Consider the following 21,912-nt stretch of genomic DNA (forward strand, 5'->3'; position numbering starts at 1 on the left):
ATGAGGCAGCTGGACAATGAAACATTTTAAACTACTTATAATCATCTATGTCCTTCAACATGTTAGTTTTAAGAAACCAATAGAAAACCTTTTAAGAGATCCATTAAATAACCTTTTTTACAGATAAATAACTATTACCAAGTTCCTGGGTATACACTTTGACAACAACAACAACAATATTTTTTTTTTCCTTTTTTGGGGATGTTTCTGCGTACCAAGATTGCATGCAAAATATACCAAAATATCTTTTTATATTCCTGGCTTTATGTTTAAATCTGACTCTATCATAAAAAGAAAATGCTCTTTTCTATTTAAACAAGAGTCAAAATCAAGGACAAGAAAAAAATTCTCAGTACTCTGATGAGCTAGAACATTGTTGAAACACATTAACCACATTAATAGATAACTCAGCAAAAGAAGTTTCCTGTGTTCCAAAATAGCACGTCAAGAATATAGATCAGCTTTGCTATCAAGAAAAACAAGATTAAAAATCTTTGTAAAAGGCATTTTAAATCAAAAACCACACAAACAAAATTACTATACTTTACCTTGTGTATCTAAAATGTTGGAAATATGAGCATTTGAGCAGTCTATATGCTATTCTATACAAACGATACATTTTTTCATTAAGATAAAAAGTATTTCTAATGTCTGCTATCATGAGCAAATTTTTAACTTAATTTTCTATGGAAAAGTAGAACTTCAAAAAATAAGCCTTCATTTGGAGAAAAGCCTGGTACATGTAAACAGCTAGGAGCTGGAATCACAAAGAAGGCAGAAAAGATTTTTGATCTATTGTCATGGATCTAAGGTTATTTTGTTATTCAATCTAATGCTGACAGAGGAATATTTATAATGTCAAGAAGATGCAGTTCTTATTCTCTTTGAAAGACAAAAGTATTAATTTCTCTCAATATTATAATTCATGATTATGGAGTTTCTTATATTTAGGATGATAATTTTACATTACTCCTTTAAAACCCTTGACTCCATATTACCTGCAACATAAAATTCATCTGTGTATATAGCCTGTTTTGTCTGTATTATCTCTACATCTTCTGCCCTAAAAAACAATTTGCACACCAAAACAATAAATACAGATAAATAGCAACATTTTCCCTCTTCCTACCATTACCAACCATTTTGAAACTGATAAGTACTCATTCTTGATTAATTTTCCTTTTTTTTCACATGAAATCGAGATTTTAATAAGAAAGATACAAGTTCTCAAAACTTGTTAAATCACTGAGCCAAGAGCAAGTATGATCTGATGACAAATTTAATGTAAACCAGCACTAAAATCATTATAAATATCCAGTCATTTTTGTCTAAGGTGAAGGCAGCTGTCAAAAAGAATGTAGTCTAGCCCAGTTTCCATAAAATATTGAACAGAATTCAAAATCCACCAGCAAGAATGTTCTGTTTTTAAAACAAAACTGGACCAAGGATCTATGATCTATCAGTAGATAAATTAAGCAATTAAATATTTCTATTAAATTGGTGATGAAGAAGAGTCACTTACCTAAAACCCCCAGCCTGTAATTGAGAGTGACAACAATGACATTTCCATAACTTGCGAGAATGCTGCCATCAATCATATTGCCAGTACCCTCCATGTAAGATCCACCATGGATGTAGACCATAACGGGTTTCTTGCTGTTCTGATCATGAATGTCTGAAAAAATTCAAGTAAGGAAAACATAATCAAGTAATAAAAAATAAGGAAACATGGCATTAGCAATTTATAACTGTGCTAAAAATATTCTTAATTATTTCCTATGTTTTCATTGTCATTACCACCACTTTAATAAGCTAGCTTACACAGTTCAGGATTGTCCTACAAGCCTAATATTTATAGTTTGAATATTTCTCTTGGTTACTTCAAATACTATTTCCTCTGAAATGTTCTCACAACACTTGAAATTACTTCAATATTACAAGGAATTTAATTTGTATACAAATGTCTAAAAGCTTAAAGAAAAAAATCAAATTATGGAATAATCTTGTCTTTTTTTAGAATATTCTGATTCAAGTATATGCCAATTTTGAAATATCTGTACATTTAATAATAAAATTACAATAATGATCCATACTTTCCCATTCCTCACTGAGACATAATTGTTGAAATTATATTCTCAATAGTTCAGTAAGTGATAATATCACAAAATCAAATTATTCTGATAGAAGTAAACATAGTAAACTGTTCCTTCTTTTAAATAGCCTAGGAGTTAACAAACAAAGAGAATTTATGTGAATTCAAGGCCCAGATTTTTTGTATTTAAATCAAACGATGTCTTTTGTATTGTACTTTTCCTTGTCATGGTAGCTAAGCCTTAAAGAACAGCCTTGAATTAATGCTTCTTAATGGTATGGCTGATCTTTTTTATGCACAGAAAAGCTCTTGACTACTTTCAAACAGGTAAACAGCTGGGTCTTTGTTTCTAAAAGAAAGTTAAATGAAATTAATTGTAATATTTTCATACTTCAGAATGAGTTATAAAGATGCACTAATCAATGTTATGGGGTATATTTAGGACCGGATTCATCTCTCTTCCTCCAATAAACAAAAAGTTAGGCTCCTGATCCCAGAAGTGGTTCAGACTACCTAAATTAGGAACCTACGTTCTCTACAGAAACAGTGGGAACAAGGGCTAAACTCCTTTAAAAAGCAGAGGGCAATTCAGCAAGCTGCCGTTAGATATACACACCTCTTACAAATAATTCACTGTATCTGCATACGGAATAGGAGCACTTCTGTCAATCATACAGTACAACATACAAGGGAAAGCAGAGTCTCTAATTATTCAATTAGGATTAAAAAAAAAAAAAAAAAGAATGTTCTCTTTTGGGTAAGATAGGCATATATTCAACAGTGGAAAAGGGAAGTGGAGGAAGAAAAAGCTGAGCTAACTACCTAAAGGTAAGGGACCTGGGTTTGAAAACCTTCCAAAACACTTCCCTCTCCTCAGGTTTGTTAGGAAATACTTTAAGATACTAAAAATGTGATCAGCAATGAGGTACCACATATATAATATTTTGTGTATGTGGAACAAATTGGAGCATATTTAAAGATAAATTTTGACTGGTCACATTCCTATGGCCCGCTTTTACTTTACTCATGTGTAAGCAGTACCCTAAATATCAAAAATTGTCAGCTGAGTACAAGGAACATATGTTCAGGCTCCAATGTACACCTGTCTAGTTGTCAGAGTTTAAGGCCTGTCGTAGAATCCGCCTTCTTTACATAAAAAAATACATACTTTACATGTTGTATTTTATGTGTTGTACTTGAGCAACAGAACAGAAGTTTTTGTGATAAGATCTTTTTAATTGTTGTGACTATAAGAGTAATGCAGCCATTAAACAGATCATATAAAGCGATGAGGTGCATTCTAGTGGATGTATTTATTTTTATTCTCAGCATTTTCAACAAAGTACATGAAAGTGTTTCTTCTGTGAAGGCACAGCTAAGCCTCAAAAAACGAAAGTAACAATTATTTAACACAATTATTTGTGTTACTGAATTACCTTTCCCTTCTCTCTCCAAAGTCTCATGGTATGATTTGTTGTATTTAATCTTTCCTTATTACATAGTTCTACCTAAAGGTTGATTCTTTCAGTGCTGAGCTCAATGGGAGGTTTCCTCTTCCCCTTCAATGGGAATGTGATTAGCTTCAACATAAAGGAAATGAGCTCCATGTTTTATGTGCTTAGATCTAAAGTGGATGTCCTTGTTAATCATGAAACCCTAACATTTTATAATTTTTTAAGAAGTCTGAATAATAATGTATTCATAATCCAAGATCTATCTTAAGTTTTTAAAGCAATTTTGGTTTTGCTTGTTACTTATCTTTTGCTTTAAAATTAATTACAGAATTTGGTATAGAAAATGATGATACCATCATTTTACAAGAACATATGTTGCACGGAAATAGGAAGGTGATATTCAGAAAATAACAGAGTAATTTTGGAGTATTCTGCACAGCATTTTTGTGTTATAAGAAATAGTGTAATTCAGCATGAAGGTGGTACAGTAGAGAGCAACCAGTGTGAATCAAAGACCAGAGATTTTTATTACAATATTTGATACATAGACAGAGTAGTAACAATTGAGCTGAACTCCCAGGAAAAGAGGAGATAGTGTCCTCACTGCAGTATGCGTGATTCTAAGGGGAACAGAGAGGACAAATGTTTCAAAGTTATTTGAACTGATGTCAGGTAGAAGAAAACAGAAAAAAAGACATGGAATAACATGTCAAATTGGCCAAGCATGAGAGGATTAAAAAAAACATTGCTCCAAAATCAGACCAATAAACTACCCAAGGTTGTTATCCTCTCAATTAATTTGAAAATATTTTTCTTAATTTGGTAAATATATGAAGTACAATAAACTGTCAGTGTAACATGAAAAGGAAGGGTGAGAATAGAGGAAGATTTCATGACTGCTTTCTATTTCGGTGCATCCTAAATAGCTTTGCTGTGCCAAGGCAAGAAAAAAGTATTTCCTTGTAAAACTTTCTTGGGGCACTTCACTGTGAACTTTAACATTTCCTTTCAGGGAATCCAATCCAACTCTGAAAGAAGTCAATAAAAATGATTGTCATTGTTTTCAGTGAGAATGTGGTCAGAGTCAGAACGAATGTATCTCAGAGGCTAGCTGATTACAGGAAAAAACAATAAAGCAACATCAACAGCTTCCTTTATTTTTGTGTCCTGAAATAAACCACATCCTGTGAGAAAAAAATAAATAAGTAAATAAAAATAGCAAAGACAAAGCACAATTCAACTGCATCAGTGTACAGCATGTGCACTGGGGAAACAGTGGCAGTGAAAGGAAGGATGTATGTGAGTTCTTTCATGAATTTCAAACAGGTGAATTCACAAAATGTGTAGGAGGGAAAAGAGCACATGCATGTTTTTAAATTCCATTTTCTCAACCTAAGAAAGAATAGGGGGGAAAAAGTATGTGGTTTCAAATAATATTTATGTTACTCACTTCACGCATATTTAGGAATCACCTTTACACCTATGTCACAGGGGAACTGCAGTCATCTATATGCTAATTTGGATTTTAAAAAGAAAACAAATGAAAGTAATTTCTAAAGAAGAAAATAAAGAAGCGCACTGAAGTGTGCTTCTGCAAATAAGGGACTAAAAATCATGTTGAAATAACAGCAATAACAATAACAATAATAATTATTATTATAATAAAAATTAAAAATTTTATGTTCATGCATCAGGGTGGAGCTTTGAAAAAACAAAAAATACCTTCATCTTCACCACGATCATTACTGGTTATATCATCTGCGCTTTTCTTTGTGTTGGCTCCTGGGATCATAGTGAGGAGGAGAATAAAGGGAAAAAAGAGAATTCAAAAACAGCAGGTTCTCAAAAATAAAAAAAACCACTAGTACAAAAAAAAAAAGAAAAATGTAACAAAAATGTCAAAATCTGTTACATTTGAAATTGAAAAACAAAAAAGATGCAAACTGCACGTAAACATAAAATGTCAAGAAGAACAAATTGAAAATATTTGAAAAAATGTATCATAGTCTGTGACAATGCAGTTACTTCAGTTAAAAGTGATTTCTGCAAAAACAAAATTAATGTGCTATTAAAAAAGAATAATATAAACCAAAAAAGTATATTAAAAAATTTACCAAATTATGGTTTCTACATAAGAAATGCAATTTATTTCATTCTGTTCTGTAACCTTGAAGAAATAATGCCTTCAGTCACTATCGTCAATGACTTAACATTTTATACATCCTCATTAGGATTTATGAAGAATTAGCCACAACCTGAATTTTAGATGGAACCAATGTAAATAAAATTATCATTGAGTCTTACAAAACTTGAATGGACCAAGAAAAACCATATAGATCTCCTTAAAATTTAATCTTGCTTCCCATATGAGCAAAAAGATATTTAAAACGACAGACTGTAAACAAAGGTGAAACAGAGTTGAGTCAATCCCAGACATGAAATTGGTCCAAAAGTAGCCTTGGTTCATATTATCCCGTATTTCATGCTCTTTAGAAAAACCTAGAAATTAACTGAAAACAGTTACTTACCATGATAAAGATCTTGCACTTACTTATTAGAAGATTTGGTAAAGAATATATTTTAATTTGTATTCAATATGCTTTCTCAAAATACTTTTGAGGTGTATACATGTGCACACACACACACAGACACACACACACATCCATACATGCCATAGCATGTGTTTATGGGAGCAAGAGGAAATAAACATCATTTTCCCCACTCCTCTCCTTGGATAATACTTCTGTTTTCTGACTAAAAAAAAAATGACACCAAGCTATCCTTACACCCAACATTTCATTATACTGTGCTTACTCCTGTAGCAAGTAGCCCTCTGTAATGTAAAAGGTTACTTGATAAAGAGTGAAACATGAATAGGAAACTCAATTTCTAATTTAGTTTAGAAAAGAAATATGGCTACTAAACAAATAAAATGGTCACCTTTCTAACCATTTTTTTCCTGAATTGTCTTTATTTGGAAGTGTGTTTCAAAAGAACAGTATACTTTATTAACTTGTTTATGTATGAGTTTGTGTATGAGGTCTGCATACGTCACAGAGACATCATATTTAGCTAAAATAATTATTTTATTACTTCTTTTTATTTTACTATTTAAAATGTCCCTATATCCCTCAAAATTCAAGGTTTCAAGTAAAACTCAGTCCATAATTGTAGGTAAGACAGAATGTGGTTAATTGTTATTAAAGTACTTAAGATTTGTTAATATAGACAGTTTTGGGTTCTGTGCACTGATTTGCTTGCGTCTTTTTGATACAGACAGAATACAGGTTTTCTTAGAAATTTTCTGGAAACACTGCCGTTATATATGAAGTGACAGAGATTAGTGAGTCAAAATGTGAAAAGCAGTAGCTGAGACTCCATCTCCACACAAAGCCTGTATCTTCAATGCAGTTGTACAAAAGTTATTGTGTATGTAGTACATAAGTGTATTCAGTTATATGTATTCAGTACTTAATTAACTAGGTAAAATATCACTGTCAATGAAATACAGATGTTCTCTAATCTATCATTTTCTTTGAGAAATGTCAGATACAGGCTCTAAATCTCAGTCACCGTCCGAGCTTTACCCTTTTTTAAAAATATTTTTCCAAATTAGCTTTAGCCCAATGAAGGTTGAATCCTTTCTCAAACTGGGTTTCTGTGTTCCTACCTCATTGGATTTTTTTTTTTATACTGTGGGTACTAGCCATAGAATCATAGAATAGAATCATAGAATCATTTAGGTTGGAAAAGACCCGCTGGATCCTTGAGTCCAACTGTTAACCTAGCACTGCCAAGTCCATCACCAAACCATGTCCCTAAGCATCACATCTACATGTCTTTTAAATACTTCCAGGAATGGTGACTCAATCACTTCCCTGGGCAGCCTGTTCCCATGCTTGATAACCCTTTCAGTGAAGAAATTTTTCCTAATATCCAATCTAAACCTCCCCTGGTGCAACTTGAGGCAGTTTCCTCTCATCCTATCACTTGCTACTTGGGAGAAGAGGCTGATGCCCACCTCGCTACCACCTCCTTTCAGGTAGTTGTGGAAAGCAATAAGGTCTCCCTTCAGCCTCCTTTTCTCCAGGCTAAACAATCCCAGTTCCCTCAGCTGCTGCTCATAAGACTTGCTCTCTAGACCCTTCACCAGCTTCATTGCTCTTTGGACATGCTCCAGCACCTCAATGTCTTTCTTGTAGTGAGGGGCCCAAAACTGAATACAGTATTCAAGGTGTGGCCTCACCAGTGCAGATTACAAAGGGATGATCACTTCCCTAGTCCTGCTGGCCACACTATTTCTGATGCAAGCCATGTGGGTAGTAATGTTGGTACAGAACTGTTTGAGGAGAACAGAAGTGTTATTGTTGGAATTATTTCAGTAGCACCAAAACCACATAAGATACTCAGGAGCATTGTTTAGCAAAATTCTATTGATCTTTTGAAAATATCAGCTTCCAGAAACATATTATCTCATATAGAGAAGATAAACTGGAATTTTTCAACCACATTGTCTGTTCTTTGTTAAAAATGTTAATACATTTGTCCTGAAACTTCTAGAAGAAGATGGTATTCCCTGTCATAAGAAACAAAAAAGACTCGCTATCCCTCTAAGTTTAGCATAAGGTTGCACTTCAAGTCATTAATCTAGGAGACAGAATGAGAATGTGACTCAGAATCTCCCATGGCTCAGGAGAATTCCCTATCTGCACCAACTGCTTGTCCCACAGACCAGTACTTCCCTCTGCTTTGGGGCTTCTTTTGGGGTGTTCAGGGTTCGGGTATTTTTCTTCCCCATATATATAAAAATCACAGGAGCACCAATTTTAGCCTTGGATTCCCATACACCAAGAGAACATTATCACTGCATTATAGGATTGGCCCTTCTGCAGGCTAACAAGTTTTTACTCATTCATCACACATAAAACATAGATGGTAAATCTTAATAGCTATTCTGGAACTGGCAGTAGAGTGGAGAGCAGGGCAGATAGCAGTGGTGATCTGGCGCAATAAAGACTGAATTCCAGGAGTATCTCTATTGACCAACCTAGGGTTTGACTGGAGTTCTTGGTTTGCAAGGTTTGTTTCACTTTTCATGCCGATGAAAAGTAACAAAGAAAAATATTTCAAAACATTAATAGGACGGGAAATTATTTTCTTAATTGTCAAGGCCAGGAACTATTTAATTACTTATATTAAATATGCTGTAGATATAGTAGCTCTACTGACGATTACATTTCTATAAAAGTTCATGTTTTAGAAAGTTCTAAGAGACCTCACTGTTAATGACTAGAAAAAGATGTGACTTCATAACGTATATATTAAATGCCAGGTGACGTCTTTTCATTTGTCCTACAATTCCATTCATTGCTGAGTGAAAAAGGTATGGTGTAATTCCTCACTGGACTGTGTCAAACCTCTTTTGTAAAGGATTTTTGCTTGCCCGAAAATGTTTTGGTTGGTTTTGGGTTTTTTTGGGGGGGATATAGTGTGATAGAACAGATGCAGAATAACGTGGGCTTATATGAGCCAGTTCCAAACCAGTGCTAGTCAACGTAGCCATAATAAAGCAAGGTTTCATGTGGGCTGCTTTTTTTCCTCCCTAAGAAGCTCTATGTGCAATGCAGTTGTAAACTTTAATTCAGTAAGCATCTCTCTTTAAAAACTTTTCATTCTGAAACACTGACCCATCTGCTAATTAATTTTTAAAAAATACTTGATTTCATTTATCTATGGATGTAAGTTCACATTGTATTCTCAGATTCATTCTCAATGCCATGCATGCATCTATCACAAATGAAGAAGTCACTCCACTGTAAGCACATCCTCTGGCTCACATTTCCTTTCATAATGAATAAAAATCTCATTCAGAAACAGATTTTCTGGGGTTGCAAGTCTTCTCAGATGTGTTTACAATTTATACTACATCTTCCTCCAATAAGATAATATGTATCATATATGTGTAATGTAGCCAGGTCCCATGCATGCAGTTTACCAGTGTTTGCATTTTAGGTATCCATTCTGAAGCCTCTAATGGCAGCAAAAAATTATCAACTACTGCTTAAGCTGATGCCATTTCTTTGCATTTTATATGTAATTGCTCCATCTGTCACACAGTATACCTTTTGACCCTATTTAATTTTGGGAAAGCACTCAGTTTTCAGAAATCACACAGCACATTATTAGTTGTATGACCTCCCAGTTTCACAAAGAGCATGCTCAACCTTCTGGAAACTTCCAGCTCAAACCAGATTAATACAGGATTTAATAGTCATTCTCTCAGTGATATGTCATATTTATACAGCCATTTCAACAGATCTCTAAAGCTCTTGGTTTCCCATCCCATGATAACTATTACAATTTTACAATCAGCTCAAGTCAACAGTTCATTACAGTCTCGAGGGAGCAATAGGAAAGCAGAACTGTACTTTTCTTTTTGCATTTCTCCCAAGACTGGTGGGTTAGCTTTACTTTGAGTCTCACTTCGTGCACAAGCCTTAAGTCATTTCACATCCAAAAAGAGGGGTCAGTCAGTGGAAGAGTTTGGCTGTCATAACACTATCCCTGGCTCACTGCTATGGCCGAGGCTTTCCAGCTACCTTTATAGCTGTACCAAGAAGGTCTCATTTGGCAGCTGAAGAAAGATCAAAAGAGGCATGTAGGCATTTCAGATAAAAGTGGAGGAAAAAGATTTTTGAGAATTACAGCTTGTCAAAGTGTCTTAGAAGATGACTGTAGATAACCTACATTAGGAGAGCTCATAAAGAAAGGCAACACATCTATCGATGTACCTGTATTTTTAAAAACCTGTTGATTTGAATTGAAGAAAGAGAAATATATGCATATCATCTAGATTTAAACAACCATTATTTCTTAATTATTTACTGAATACTGGCAACATGTGTGTGCAATTGTGTGTGGGTGTATACATGTGCAAATATATACGCATATATATACATGAAAATGCTCTATATAGTTAATAGTCTTCTAGAAAGAACACAGGTTTATTCTCTGGCACTCCCTTCCCATAATGGTGTTAAAATGAAATTATAATCTGTCAACAGTGTGCGTAACTCCAACAAACAGCCACATTCAATGATTTCAAAGCAGTCCTTACCCATAAATTAGATGCTTTCCATCTCTCTCCTAAATAATATGAAGACTTAGCTTCCTACTGTTCTAGGTAGTTTTTAATGTGGAAGTCAATGAAAGCTCAGAATTTTACTTAAATTTGCCTGAATTAGATTTGTTTGGTTTTGTTTTAGTTCCTAAATAGCAGAATATTTAGTTCCACTGAATAGCAGAAAACACATGATTACAGTGGCCATTATTCTGATACCATTAACAAAAACAACAACAAAACCATTTGGGTTGCAACTGCTAGCTCTGTATAGCAGCAACATTTAACTAAAGGACATGCAACATAATTGAATTTGTGTTCTTAATGACTCCAGCTGCAACACACACACACACAAAAATAATCGCTAGAATTCCAGACCACAGCAAATGTGTAGATGTTGCTATATAGCCAGGAAATGTTTCTTTTCAGGAAAAGAGAATTAAATGGTAATTTTGTGTCATATTCAAAATTGGATGAACTGAAAGAAAATGCAGCAAAAATCCCTACAGATTTTTCTGTTCCATGCATTAGTGAGGATTAAAACAAAAAGGAAATGCTATTTCTCAGGCTTCTTTCAAATAGCGTTAGAGAACCAATAAAAAAATTTGTATAGTCACTTCTATTGAAAAAGAAAAATCTAAGGTTGAAAAAGGCGTTGCAAAAAAAATATGAAATTCTAATTACTGTCTGTATTCTACATTGCCTATAGTTTTCAATTACATGATTATACATACCTTTGTTTCCAGAAAGATTGTTTGCATCTCTCTGTACATTAACTGTTCCATGTACAGAGAATGAAAGCGGGATGACATTCTTAATATTTTACAAATGGCAGTACTCTGTATACTGTTCCACTCAAATAAAGACAGAAATAATGACTATTCCATGCCCTAAATTATGTGCTTCCCACAAGCTGTTTCTCTGGACAACAATAAGTACATTAAATCAGTCCATCATGCAGTTTCACATGCTTTAAATGAGGTTATATCTTTCAACAAGTTAATACAGGGCAGTGGAATACATTAATTGTCACACAGAGTGATCGTGCTGTCCTGTGTACTTCCACAGAAGGATGCAAGCACTTTTCAAAAGTAGGAATGCTGTGGAAATAATTGTTTACTACTTTTTAACAATAGTTATTAGTTCTGTGATTGATATGGGAGTTCCGTTCCTTACAAGTTTATTCCACATCAGTATGTTGATATGGATTCATCTCAATGAAGAAAATATAATATTCACACAGATTCCAGGGTAGGGAAAATCTTCAAACTATCTGTATAGATGATATGTGATCCTGATCACTGGTTAGGACCAAAAAGAGCTTACAAAAAGTAGCGACAGTTATCACTTAGGAGTTTTGTTGTTAGATGTAGTTTTGGCCTGTCTACATTCTGATCATACTATTCTGTATTCAGCAGCTAATTGCTATTGACTGTTATTCATAGAATCATAGAATTATAGAATCCCAGGTTGGAAGGGACCTCAAGAATCATCTGGTCCAATCTTTCTTCACAAAAGCACAGTCTAGACAAGATGGCCCAGCACCCTGTCCAGTGAATTTTGCAAGCGTCCAATGGTTAGGAATCCACCACTTCCCTGGGGAGATTATTCCAAGTAAGAATCAAAAGATAAAACCTTAAATTATGTAACTTTGGACAAATGGGGTATCCCTTCCCTTCTGTCAAAGTTTTCAAAGCTTCCTATATATATCATTTTAGGGAAGTGAGCCATTCGCTTTAAGAAGGTTGTTAAATATTGGTCTATGATGAAGATAAACACTGGCATTTACACTGGACATTTGTCACAGTTACTAAAAGAAACACACCTGAAAGCTACTTCTTATTCTGAAAATATTTGTATTTGTTTAGATTGTATTTATTCATCCTGGAAAAAAATATAAAACTAATAAGTTTTATCTTTCATCCTGTGTTAATCCATTGCGGTACATTTTTTACCAAAAAAATTGCTTTGAATAAAAATTACTGAAAATAATAATTTTTAAAACTGTTAAATTAAGGTTTAACAGATTGCTTTTATTGATAATTATTAATATAGAAATCATTATCATGTTAGAAGATTAATAACTAATATAGAAATAAGGTAGCCACATAAATTCAGTTGTATTTTTTTATAAAGTATTTTTGTTATGCAAGTTACACCACATCTAGAACTTAAAGTCTTCTGAATAGAGTACATTGCTTTGACAAAACCATCTATAGCGGCTCAAAAGAAAGAAGGCATTGTGCCGCCTATCCTTTCAGTGACCTCCAACAGATAAGGGGAGTGTTTCTTGCACTTCCAGTGTAACTGAATCTGCTCTATTTGACAGAGGACTGCACTGAGCCTGCAATGCTTAGTGATTAAATAATGAAACGTTCATTAAAAAGCATAAATCTACCATATAGTTATTTAAATTAATTCAGATAGAAGTACATTTTTTTCTGCACAAGCATCAGGAGGAACACTGTTGGTATGAAAGTGTGACCTCAAACATCTTACATTTCTCTGCTAAATTGGTGCACTTGATGAGGTGTGAATGTAAAAATTCTAACATGTCTGAGTGCACAATACTGCCATGTAGAAGCACAGCATTTGCTTTAACCCATCTCATCTCCCACATCGGTGAAGCCATTTTGAAATTCGGAAAAGATACCTGCATGCTACTTTCTTGAATTACAACCTCCAAAATGTAACAATCAGTTTGATGTACTGAAATGTTTAAAAATACACTCTTTCGCTTTGTGTTACATATGCTGGCTCTGTGCTGGCAAAGCTCTTAGGCATATGCATAGTTTTAAGCACATGAGAAGTTCTGTTGGCTTCAAAGAAAATACCAGTATGCATAAGCTTCATCACTGTGATGAAGCTGGCTTCAGTCCTGTCTGAGGACTGAGAAAATGAGTAAGTCTACAGCAAAGATCCAAGAACACGAGAGCCCCTGTAGGATATATAAATCCCACTGAAAAGTTTGTCCAGAAGTATATGTAATATACTGCATGGGCAAGTCAGTGAGTGTAAGATATGGGTAGAGTACAATTAGCTGCAGAGAGGTATAAGGTTGTTAGCATGATAATTATACTACAGTTAAGTTTCCAAGAATGTATAGGACTTCTAAATTAGAAGGCACAAATCAACATTTGTTACTAATCAAAATTCCCAAGCCTAGATGTAACTACACTCTAGGTAATCTAGGTAACTAGACTTTGCAGAAAGAATTCAGTAATGTTGAGCTAACACTACCTATAACTAAAGGGTGAATACTTTCAAATAAGCTTAAGAGAGATAAGTACCTATGTCCCATTTGAAATGAGAGTGAATGAATGTGTAAAAAAAAGTGAATTAATAACCAGTTTTAATAACTAAAGGTAACTGTTACACCCTCTCTGCAGACAGCTGAACGACGCAAGCACATACTCTGCGTTTAACAACTTCTGGTGAAGTTGATTGTGCAAACTCTCCCTTTGGGCATCTGTAGGCGCCACCAGAAGCTGTGAGCTGAATAATCAACTCTCAAGAATACCTCTAATGATTTGATGCAGCTACTTTAATTCTTCATTTTGAACACAAGCTCAATTTGCAGTTGCCTTTAGAGAATTCAGGAAATAATTGTGTTTGTTATTTCAGTGGATCCTGTGAGAATGTAATTTTATTCTATGGTAATAGATAACATAATAGTTTGGCACCATATTCACTTCTAATTTTGATGTTTACTGGATCTCTGACATCTTAGTTTTTATTTGGGAACCATGGAAGTGTTAGTCACAGGTAAGTAGGAGGTCTGTATAAGACATTCAAAGGAGATACATGAAAAATTTCATTCAGGGTTTTTTTTAGGGTTTTTTGTTTGTTTTTTAGCACATAATCCAGTGCTTTCAATTTTTTCTCTACTAGATTTCAATGACATCTTCATCTACACACAACAATATTAATTCCTACTGGAATTAGCAATATCAAACCAACTAAACAATTAGATTATCAAACAACTAAAATGTTAATAAAAGGAGTTAAAATTTAAAAATTAAAAGATGTCCTGGTGGGATGGGATGGGATAGAATATACTATAGCTATTTCAGGGAAAACCAGTTCTAAGGTGGATATGATGAAGGGCTTTATATCTGAAACATGTATATTTAATTATTCTAATACTTCCAAAAATAGTACGTGCACAGAAAAGATTTTCCCTAGGATTGAACAGCAGATGCCTAGGAAATAAGATTGAAGCTGGAAAGGAAAATTCATTTAAACATTTTATTCATTATTACTCAATACTGAAAACATATATGACTTTGCCAAACAAAAATTAGTGTCCTTGTCCCAAAGAACTTATGCTGTGAGAAGATACCAATGGAAACACTGACTGCCAGGACTTCTAAATAAAACACACAGAAACCATACTTTTAAAGAAGAAAATCTTGCATTCTACTTTTTCATTATTTCCACAGAAGGATAGTTGAAGACCACAAGATATTAGGATTGGGCCACTTAGAAAAAAGTGCAACTCTATCCAAATGTCAGGAGATATTGATTTAGAGGGTAACAAGCAAGGAGTTCATGAGCAGACCACTTCCCAGTCTCACTAAGATCCTGGAAATTAAATGGAGCAGATCTAGACATAAACAAAAAAAATCTACAAACAGAACAGAAATTTCTTTTATGTTCATGTTACCATTTGTGAGGTTTCAGCCTGTGGCATGCAGAGAGTGCGTGCAGCTTTAATGAGGGTTAAGCAATTGTAGGACTTTATGCATGAAGTCATCATAGGATTTTGATTTTCATGAATCTATACTAGTAATAACTTTAAAAAATGCATTCAGTCCATACTAGTTGGAGCTTGAAAACACAATATTTCTGGCAATACTTTTCTGTCCTCAACTTGGTGAGATTTTTGGATGTTTTCACAGAAAAATATTAGGAAGAGGGATGAGGAGGGGGAAAGCACAGACTGAAATTTCATCATTCCATATTATTTACATTCTAACTGCTTCAAAGTATAAGCTCTGAGCACATTATGAAATTGTGATATTTTATCTATGAATGTTAAAGCTGAACAAGGATTATTTTGATTCATATGTGCTCTATAATTATTAATTATATTAAGCTAGCATCAAAACAGCTGGTCAGAATCATGATTTAAACTTTCAAACTTCAACACCACAACATCAATCTCACTAGTATCTGATCCATCCAATCTCCATTACTTGATAATATCAGTTAGCTGGTTTTGATGCATACTATGTTTGTGGATTATATATCTATTCTGGTGGAATAATCTTTTCTCTATAGACCAAAGTTAATGAGAATTTATGTCTCATTTGGGTTTTCTATTTTGCAATGTTCCAAGCATAATTTGAGCTTAGTATTTTGAATGTTTGGGTTAATGCTTCACACTTCACTTAAAATTTAGAAAGGAACCACAGTAGCTTGTAAATTATCATTATGTGACAAAAGGAGAAAGTTAGAAGCAAATAATAAAAAGTCCTATATGATATAGTCACTACATGGCATGTGCCATTTGGTACCATATGATATTATATAATGATATAATATCAATACAGTATAATATGATTTTACTATTCTACCTGAAGAAAGATAAGTTGAATTTTGCATTTAAAGGGAATCATATATGAATTATATAGAATCATATCTGAAATGATACAGTTTGTATGTGCAATTACTACTGAGAAATCAAATTCCAGACTTCTTTGGCTAAATATAAATGAATAGTTCTTGTGAAAAGGAACAGGTCAAGCTTTTCTTCTTTTGGTTTATTTAAGCAATATTATTGTATGTGTACTGGTGTTATCTGTTGTCATATGTACTTCAGTTCCTACATGAAAAAAAAGAAAAAAAACTTAGTACTGCATTTGTATTCAGCTGTAAAAGAGATCTGAATGTTTCCTTGTCTCAATCAGTGCAATTTACAATTTAAAACACCTACCAGCTATTTGAGGAAATTAAATATAATTGGCACTTTTTCTTAGGAAAATAAGCCACAGAGCTTAAGTGTGTTGAAGGTCACTGACAAAATGAGTTAGTGAGGGTGTCTGAAAGTAGAACTGGCACAGCATCGGTCCAAATTATACCTGCCTGTATGTTGTCGCTACTCTGTCAGTCATATCAGTACTGAAATACGCTTACAGGAACAAAACAGAAATACTGGCACCACAGCAAACTTCCTTACCACTAACAGCAACAACAAGAAGGTATATCAGACTTAAAAACACAGAAAAAAAGATTGCTGTGATCAAATCTCTCAGGATATTACTTCAGTTTTCTCCTGGCATCAACGAAACCTCCTGTCCAAGCTTAAAGCCCTCTGACAAAGACTACGTGGTGTAGCAGAATGAACTTACTCGGTGCCCTTGAACTCTTCCCTTCACTGTAAAGCACACACAATTTCTGCCAACTGCTTTTCACCTGAGGCAAAATTTGAAAGGAAAAAAAGCACCAGGTGAAAGGTGATTTTTGTGGTAGTTGTTGCTCTGCTGGGAAACTGCCAAAAGGCAAATTTAATTAGTTTCACTGTGTGAGTCTGTAGTTGTACATGTGTGTCTGTGTGATATTTGCCATGTTCTCCACACTCTTTTTAATGTTCCATGCCTGGACCTTTTAACAACACAGAAAAATGATGAGAATGTCCATTGCATTGTGTTTTGCTTTGCAGGCACCACAGTGGGTAATTCCATACTTCTTAGCAGCAAACCCTGATAAAATTGGCCATAGAAAGTGGAGGAAGGAGAAGAAAGAAAATCAAATAAGGCAAATCATGCATGACTAATCCAGTGGCCTTCCACAATGGAGTAACTGCATCATTGGATAAGGGAAAAGCTATGGATGTCATCTACTTAGACTTCTGTAAGGTCTTTGGTATGGTTCCCCACAACATTCTTGCTGCTAAATTGGAGAGATAGGCATTTGATGGATGGACTATTAGATGGATAAGGAATTGGCTGCATGGCTGCTATCCAAAGGGTTACAGTCAACGACTCAATGTCCAACTGGAAACCAGTAACCAGTGGTGTCCCTCAAGGGTCCAATACTATTTAATATCTTCATCAATGACATAGTGGGATTGATGCATCCTCAGCTAGTTTGCAGATGACACCAAGATGAGTAGTGCAGTTGATATGCTTGAGGGAAGGGATACTATCTAGAGCGACCTTGACAGGCTTGAGGAGTGGGCTCGTGTGAACCTCATGAAGTTCAACAAGGCCAAGTGCAAGGTCCTGCACCTGGGTCGGGGCAATCCCCAGTATCAATACAGACTGGGAGAGCAGCCCTGCAGAGAAGGACTTGGGGATACTGGCAGATGAAAAAAATTGGACATGAGATGACAATGTGCGCTTGCAGCCCAGAAAGCCATTCGTACCCTTGGCTGCATAAAAAGAAGCATGGCCAGCATTACTGAGGGGTATATTTTTATTTTGCACGTTTTCCAAAATCTGTGACTCATTAGTTTTGGCATATGTGTAATAATTCCTGCAACAAAACTATGATGGGACATTCTGCAGAATCTGCGTCTAGAGTTCAACATCTTTCTACATTTTAGCATTTAAATAAACCTTTGCTGTCACCCACATTTTAACTCTGATGATATAATTTTCCTAGTGATCAAAATACATTGCCCTTCTCTGTCCTATATTGACTTTACCACATTTCATTTTAGTATCTCATTTCACAGATCTCTACATGGCTTCCGTCTTCCCTTTATTATGAATTTCTGTTGTAAAAAGCAGCAATTCCAGTAACAACCTTTAATTTGTGATTCAGACTCTTGCCTTTGAAAATAGGTTCCAAATCCATTAATATCAGCAGTATGGTACAAACCAGACCATTAAAATAGTTGATAATGTTCCCTCTCTCAAGACTAGCTCACAGATTTCCACACAAAGAAAATGACATCATCTGGCAAGTTATTTTCTTCCAACTCTTTCTTCATTCCTTTACATGTTATTGCATCCTCTAGAACCATCCTTGTCTTCACACTGATCAGCTTTCTAAAATGATGCTCTTCTTCCTTACAAGACTTTGATCCTTCTCTTCCCTCATTCTTTTATTTCATGATGTTCTATTTTTTCAGTTAACTTTACCTTGGGGTCATGCTTAACTACCCACAATACATAGTCTACTACCCTAGACTATCAAAATTAATTCAACCCCATGCTGTCTTCAGTTATTGCCCATCTTCAGCATTCAGTAATAATTGAATGCTATTTCAGTTTCTCTGATTTCATATTTGTTAATCTTACTTTGTTCTACTTTTACTCCCTTTTTCTTTTCTAGGTATCTGGTTTTAGAAGAAGCAACAAGACAATATGAATTTCTCTTCAGAGTACCCAGGAATTAAAGATACATAAAAGAGAGTTACAACAAGCCATATTTTGATAAACTGAAGTGTCAGAAGAGTAAACACTAGCACCTATATCCTTAGATGCATTAAGGATAAACCAGTATTTTATTCTCAAAAAGGATTTGAGGATAAAATTATCGATCTGCCAGTGAAATACTTCTGTGTCTAATTAAAATAAGATACTGTAATAGAAGATTAGTAGGAACAGATAACGTGCATATTAAAATCAAGAAAAATAATGTTACTATACCCTAATGAAAAGAGCAATTAAAAGCATCATAAAGCATTTAGATACATTGATAGAAAATAACCCACAGCTGTCTTTAAAGAAAAAGCATCGCTCTCTGATCTGCTAGAAATCTTTAGGCTTCTCTATAGAATACTCGATAAAATAAACTTGTTGATAAAATTTATTTGGGTTTTCAAAAAGTCTTTGATAAATCCTTTTCCATGGGAAGATGTTGAGAACATAATTATTCACAGAGAAAGAGGTGAAGTAATGTCATGGATTAAAAACAAGATACACAGAGTATGTTAAGTTGTAACCAGAGGTCAATTTTCAACGTAGCAAAAGATTAATGGTGTAGTGAAATATTCTCCATATTAATCTGATGTTGTTTAACATTCTGTTAATGATCTGGAAAAAGAGATTAAATATGATATTGTACAATTTTCCAGTAATAGAAACTACATGAGCCAAGGCCAGAGAGAATGTGAATATCTTCAAAGAGAGTTTATAAAGCTAGATAAATGATGGATGACATTTAAGGTGCTCCTTTTTGAACAAAAGTCAAACATACATCTAAATGCCTATGAAATATGATCTATTCACTCTGCAGTCAATGAAGAGAAAGAAAGTCTCCCCCAGGTTAAGATGAATTGCAAACAAGGTGTGCTTTTTTTCTCTTTTTTCTCTCTGAATAAAAAGTAAGCTTAGCACAGAGATGGAGGTACCTGTACAGTAGTATGTTTAAAACTAATAGTCATGCACAGCGGAAACAATAACTTGAGCCAGATAGATACACAATTGTTAGATTCCAAATTATCCGTAACTTTCAAAGAAAAAGGCTTGGGCATTACTTCAGTCATAGCAATAAGAACCTTAAAAAAATATCCAAATACAACACTCAGAATGTCAAAGCATAGCATGAAGTAATTCTGAAAATACAGTAATTTTATACAGTAAACCAGGTATGGCAGGTCTTATCAGGAATGATACATTCACATCCAGTTTCATTTTCACACAGAACATAGCAAAAATAGAAAGTCTTCCATCAGTACTCTATATTGATGGAAGACAAAAATGGTTTTATATGAAAAGAGATTCAGCGAGAACCCTCAATTACTTCTAGAGAACAGAAAAATAAAAGGGATACCATTCTTGTATTGTTCACTTATAGAATGTGTGAAGTGAGACTTAACTTTTCTGCGAATACAAGGAGTGTTGAATTCCTCTAAATACTTGAATATATTTAAAAGCTATTAATCTTCAACAGCTCAACAACAATGGTAGATACCTAAAAAAAGCAATGAAGTCATAATGCACAGAAATACCAAACATTTATTAGCATTTTGTAATAATTTTTAAGCATGTTACACCATATAACTGACATCAACAACACAGCAAAAGACAAAATAGAAAGTTATGTCTAATTTTATTGAGATAAGCAGGACTACTTTATGCTCAAAATTAAGCTTATGGGCCAGAGATCATGAATTGTGTGTTTCACAGCATAGATCAGCCACCAAACTATCTGGGAAGAAAATTCCAGTGAAGTTTGGTTGAGACAGAAGTCTCTTGCACCATCAGGATTCCTTACCCTGATGCATGAGAGAGATGCTAGTTTGAGAAAAGAACAGGATAAAAATTTTTGGTGTGGTCTTGTACAACACTTTCAACTTCAGTTTTTAATGGTGTCATGGAGTAAATTGACTTTTATAACAACATAGTTATTCAAGATGTGACAGCAGTGAAATCAAAAAAAGGTGCTAGAGTGATATTAGGATCAAAGACAGGACTTGTTACTGTCCCTAGTCCTCACCTAGAAACATAGAATCAAGTTTCCTGAAAGTTTCTTTTGTTGCTTTGTTTTTATTCCACCTTTAAAACTTGCTGTACTATTTGATTATATTCTCTTCCAACTTTAGCATCATCAAAGAAATACTATTTTGTTAGGGGATAAAATTTGGGCCTCTGTTCATCTTTAGAAAATTATGTGTGTTTCACAGTTGTCTTAAAACAGACTTTCTTAAAACATAAAAGCCAAGCGCACAATTGTTTGTACACAAGTACACAAAAGAAGTGCATCTTAGTTTCTAAGGTTAATTCAAATTTGCAGTGTATGTGCCTGCTAACTTACTTTCAGAATGGACACAGTAATAAAAGGAATACACAAAGATCTGTCCTGAAAGAAGCAATGGCAATAGGAAGCATGAGGCAAATCACCCTAACATCCACACAGAAGACAGGCTGAATTGATTCAGAGCTGCAATGGCATTGTAAAAAATGCATCAAGTTGTAATAAAAAAAAAGAAAAGCTGTGAGCCTGACACTGCTTCCCACATGCAACTGGCAATGCAAATAAAAAGTACTTCAACTCTGTAGATTTAGCTACACAATCAAAAAATTGGAATAAATTATTTGTACCTTTCAGATCTGTGAAACATTGCATGATTATTTTTTTAAAAATTTTCATCAGAAATCTATGATAACTGACAGAGAGCAACTGTACCTATATGTACATATAAAAAAAATTAACATCTGCCTTTTAAGGATTGAGGCTGCATTGCCCGTAATTAGAAGGCAGACTATTAATATAAGTAAGAATAAGACATGAGCATTCACAGACTGGCAACGGGGATGGGTTATTAATTACTAGATGAAGAATGACAGCAC

General features: G+C 34.3%; 1 protein-coding gene across 4 annotated transcripts in view; it reads right to left on the minus strand.

Moving 5' to 3' along the window:
- The window catches only part of NLGN4X (neuroligin 4 X-linked), a 131,935-nt gene that overhangs the window by 82,094 nt on the left and 27,929 nt on the right, over window positions 1-21,912 (minus strand). For 3 of the 4 annotated variants that reach the window (XM_050897745.1, XM_050897719.1, XM_050897727.1), the window contains exons 2-3: window positions 5,269-5,328; window positions 1,523-1,675 (exon numbers count right to left, since the gene is read on the minus strand). In XM_050897745.1, coding sequence (XP_050753702.1) covers window positions 1,523-1,675; window positions 5,269-5,328 — 213 coding nt within the window. The remainder of the gene's footprint in view (window positions 1-1,522; window positions 1,676-5,268; window positions 5,329-21,912) is intronic. The other variant, XM_050897736.1, reaches the window with a different exon arrangement.

The sequence above is a fragment of the Gymnogyps californianus genome, chromosome 1 (genome assembly GCF_018139145.2).
Source record: "Gymnogyps californianus isolate 813 chromosome 1, ASM1813914v2, whole genome shotgun sequence".
Taxonomy (NCBI): Eukaryota; Metazoa; Chordata; class Aves; order Accipitriformes; family Cathartidae; genus Gymnogyps; species Gymnogyps californianus.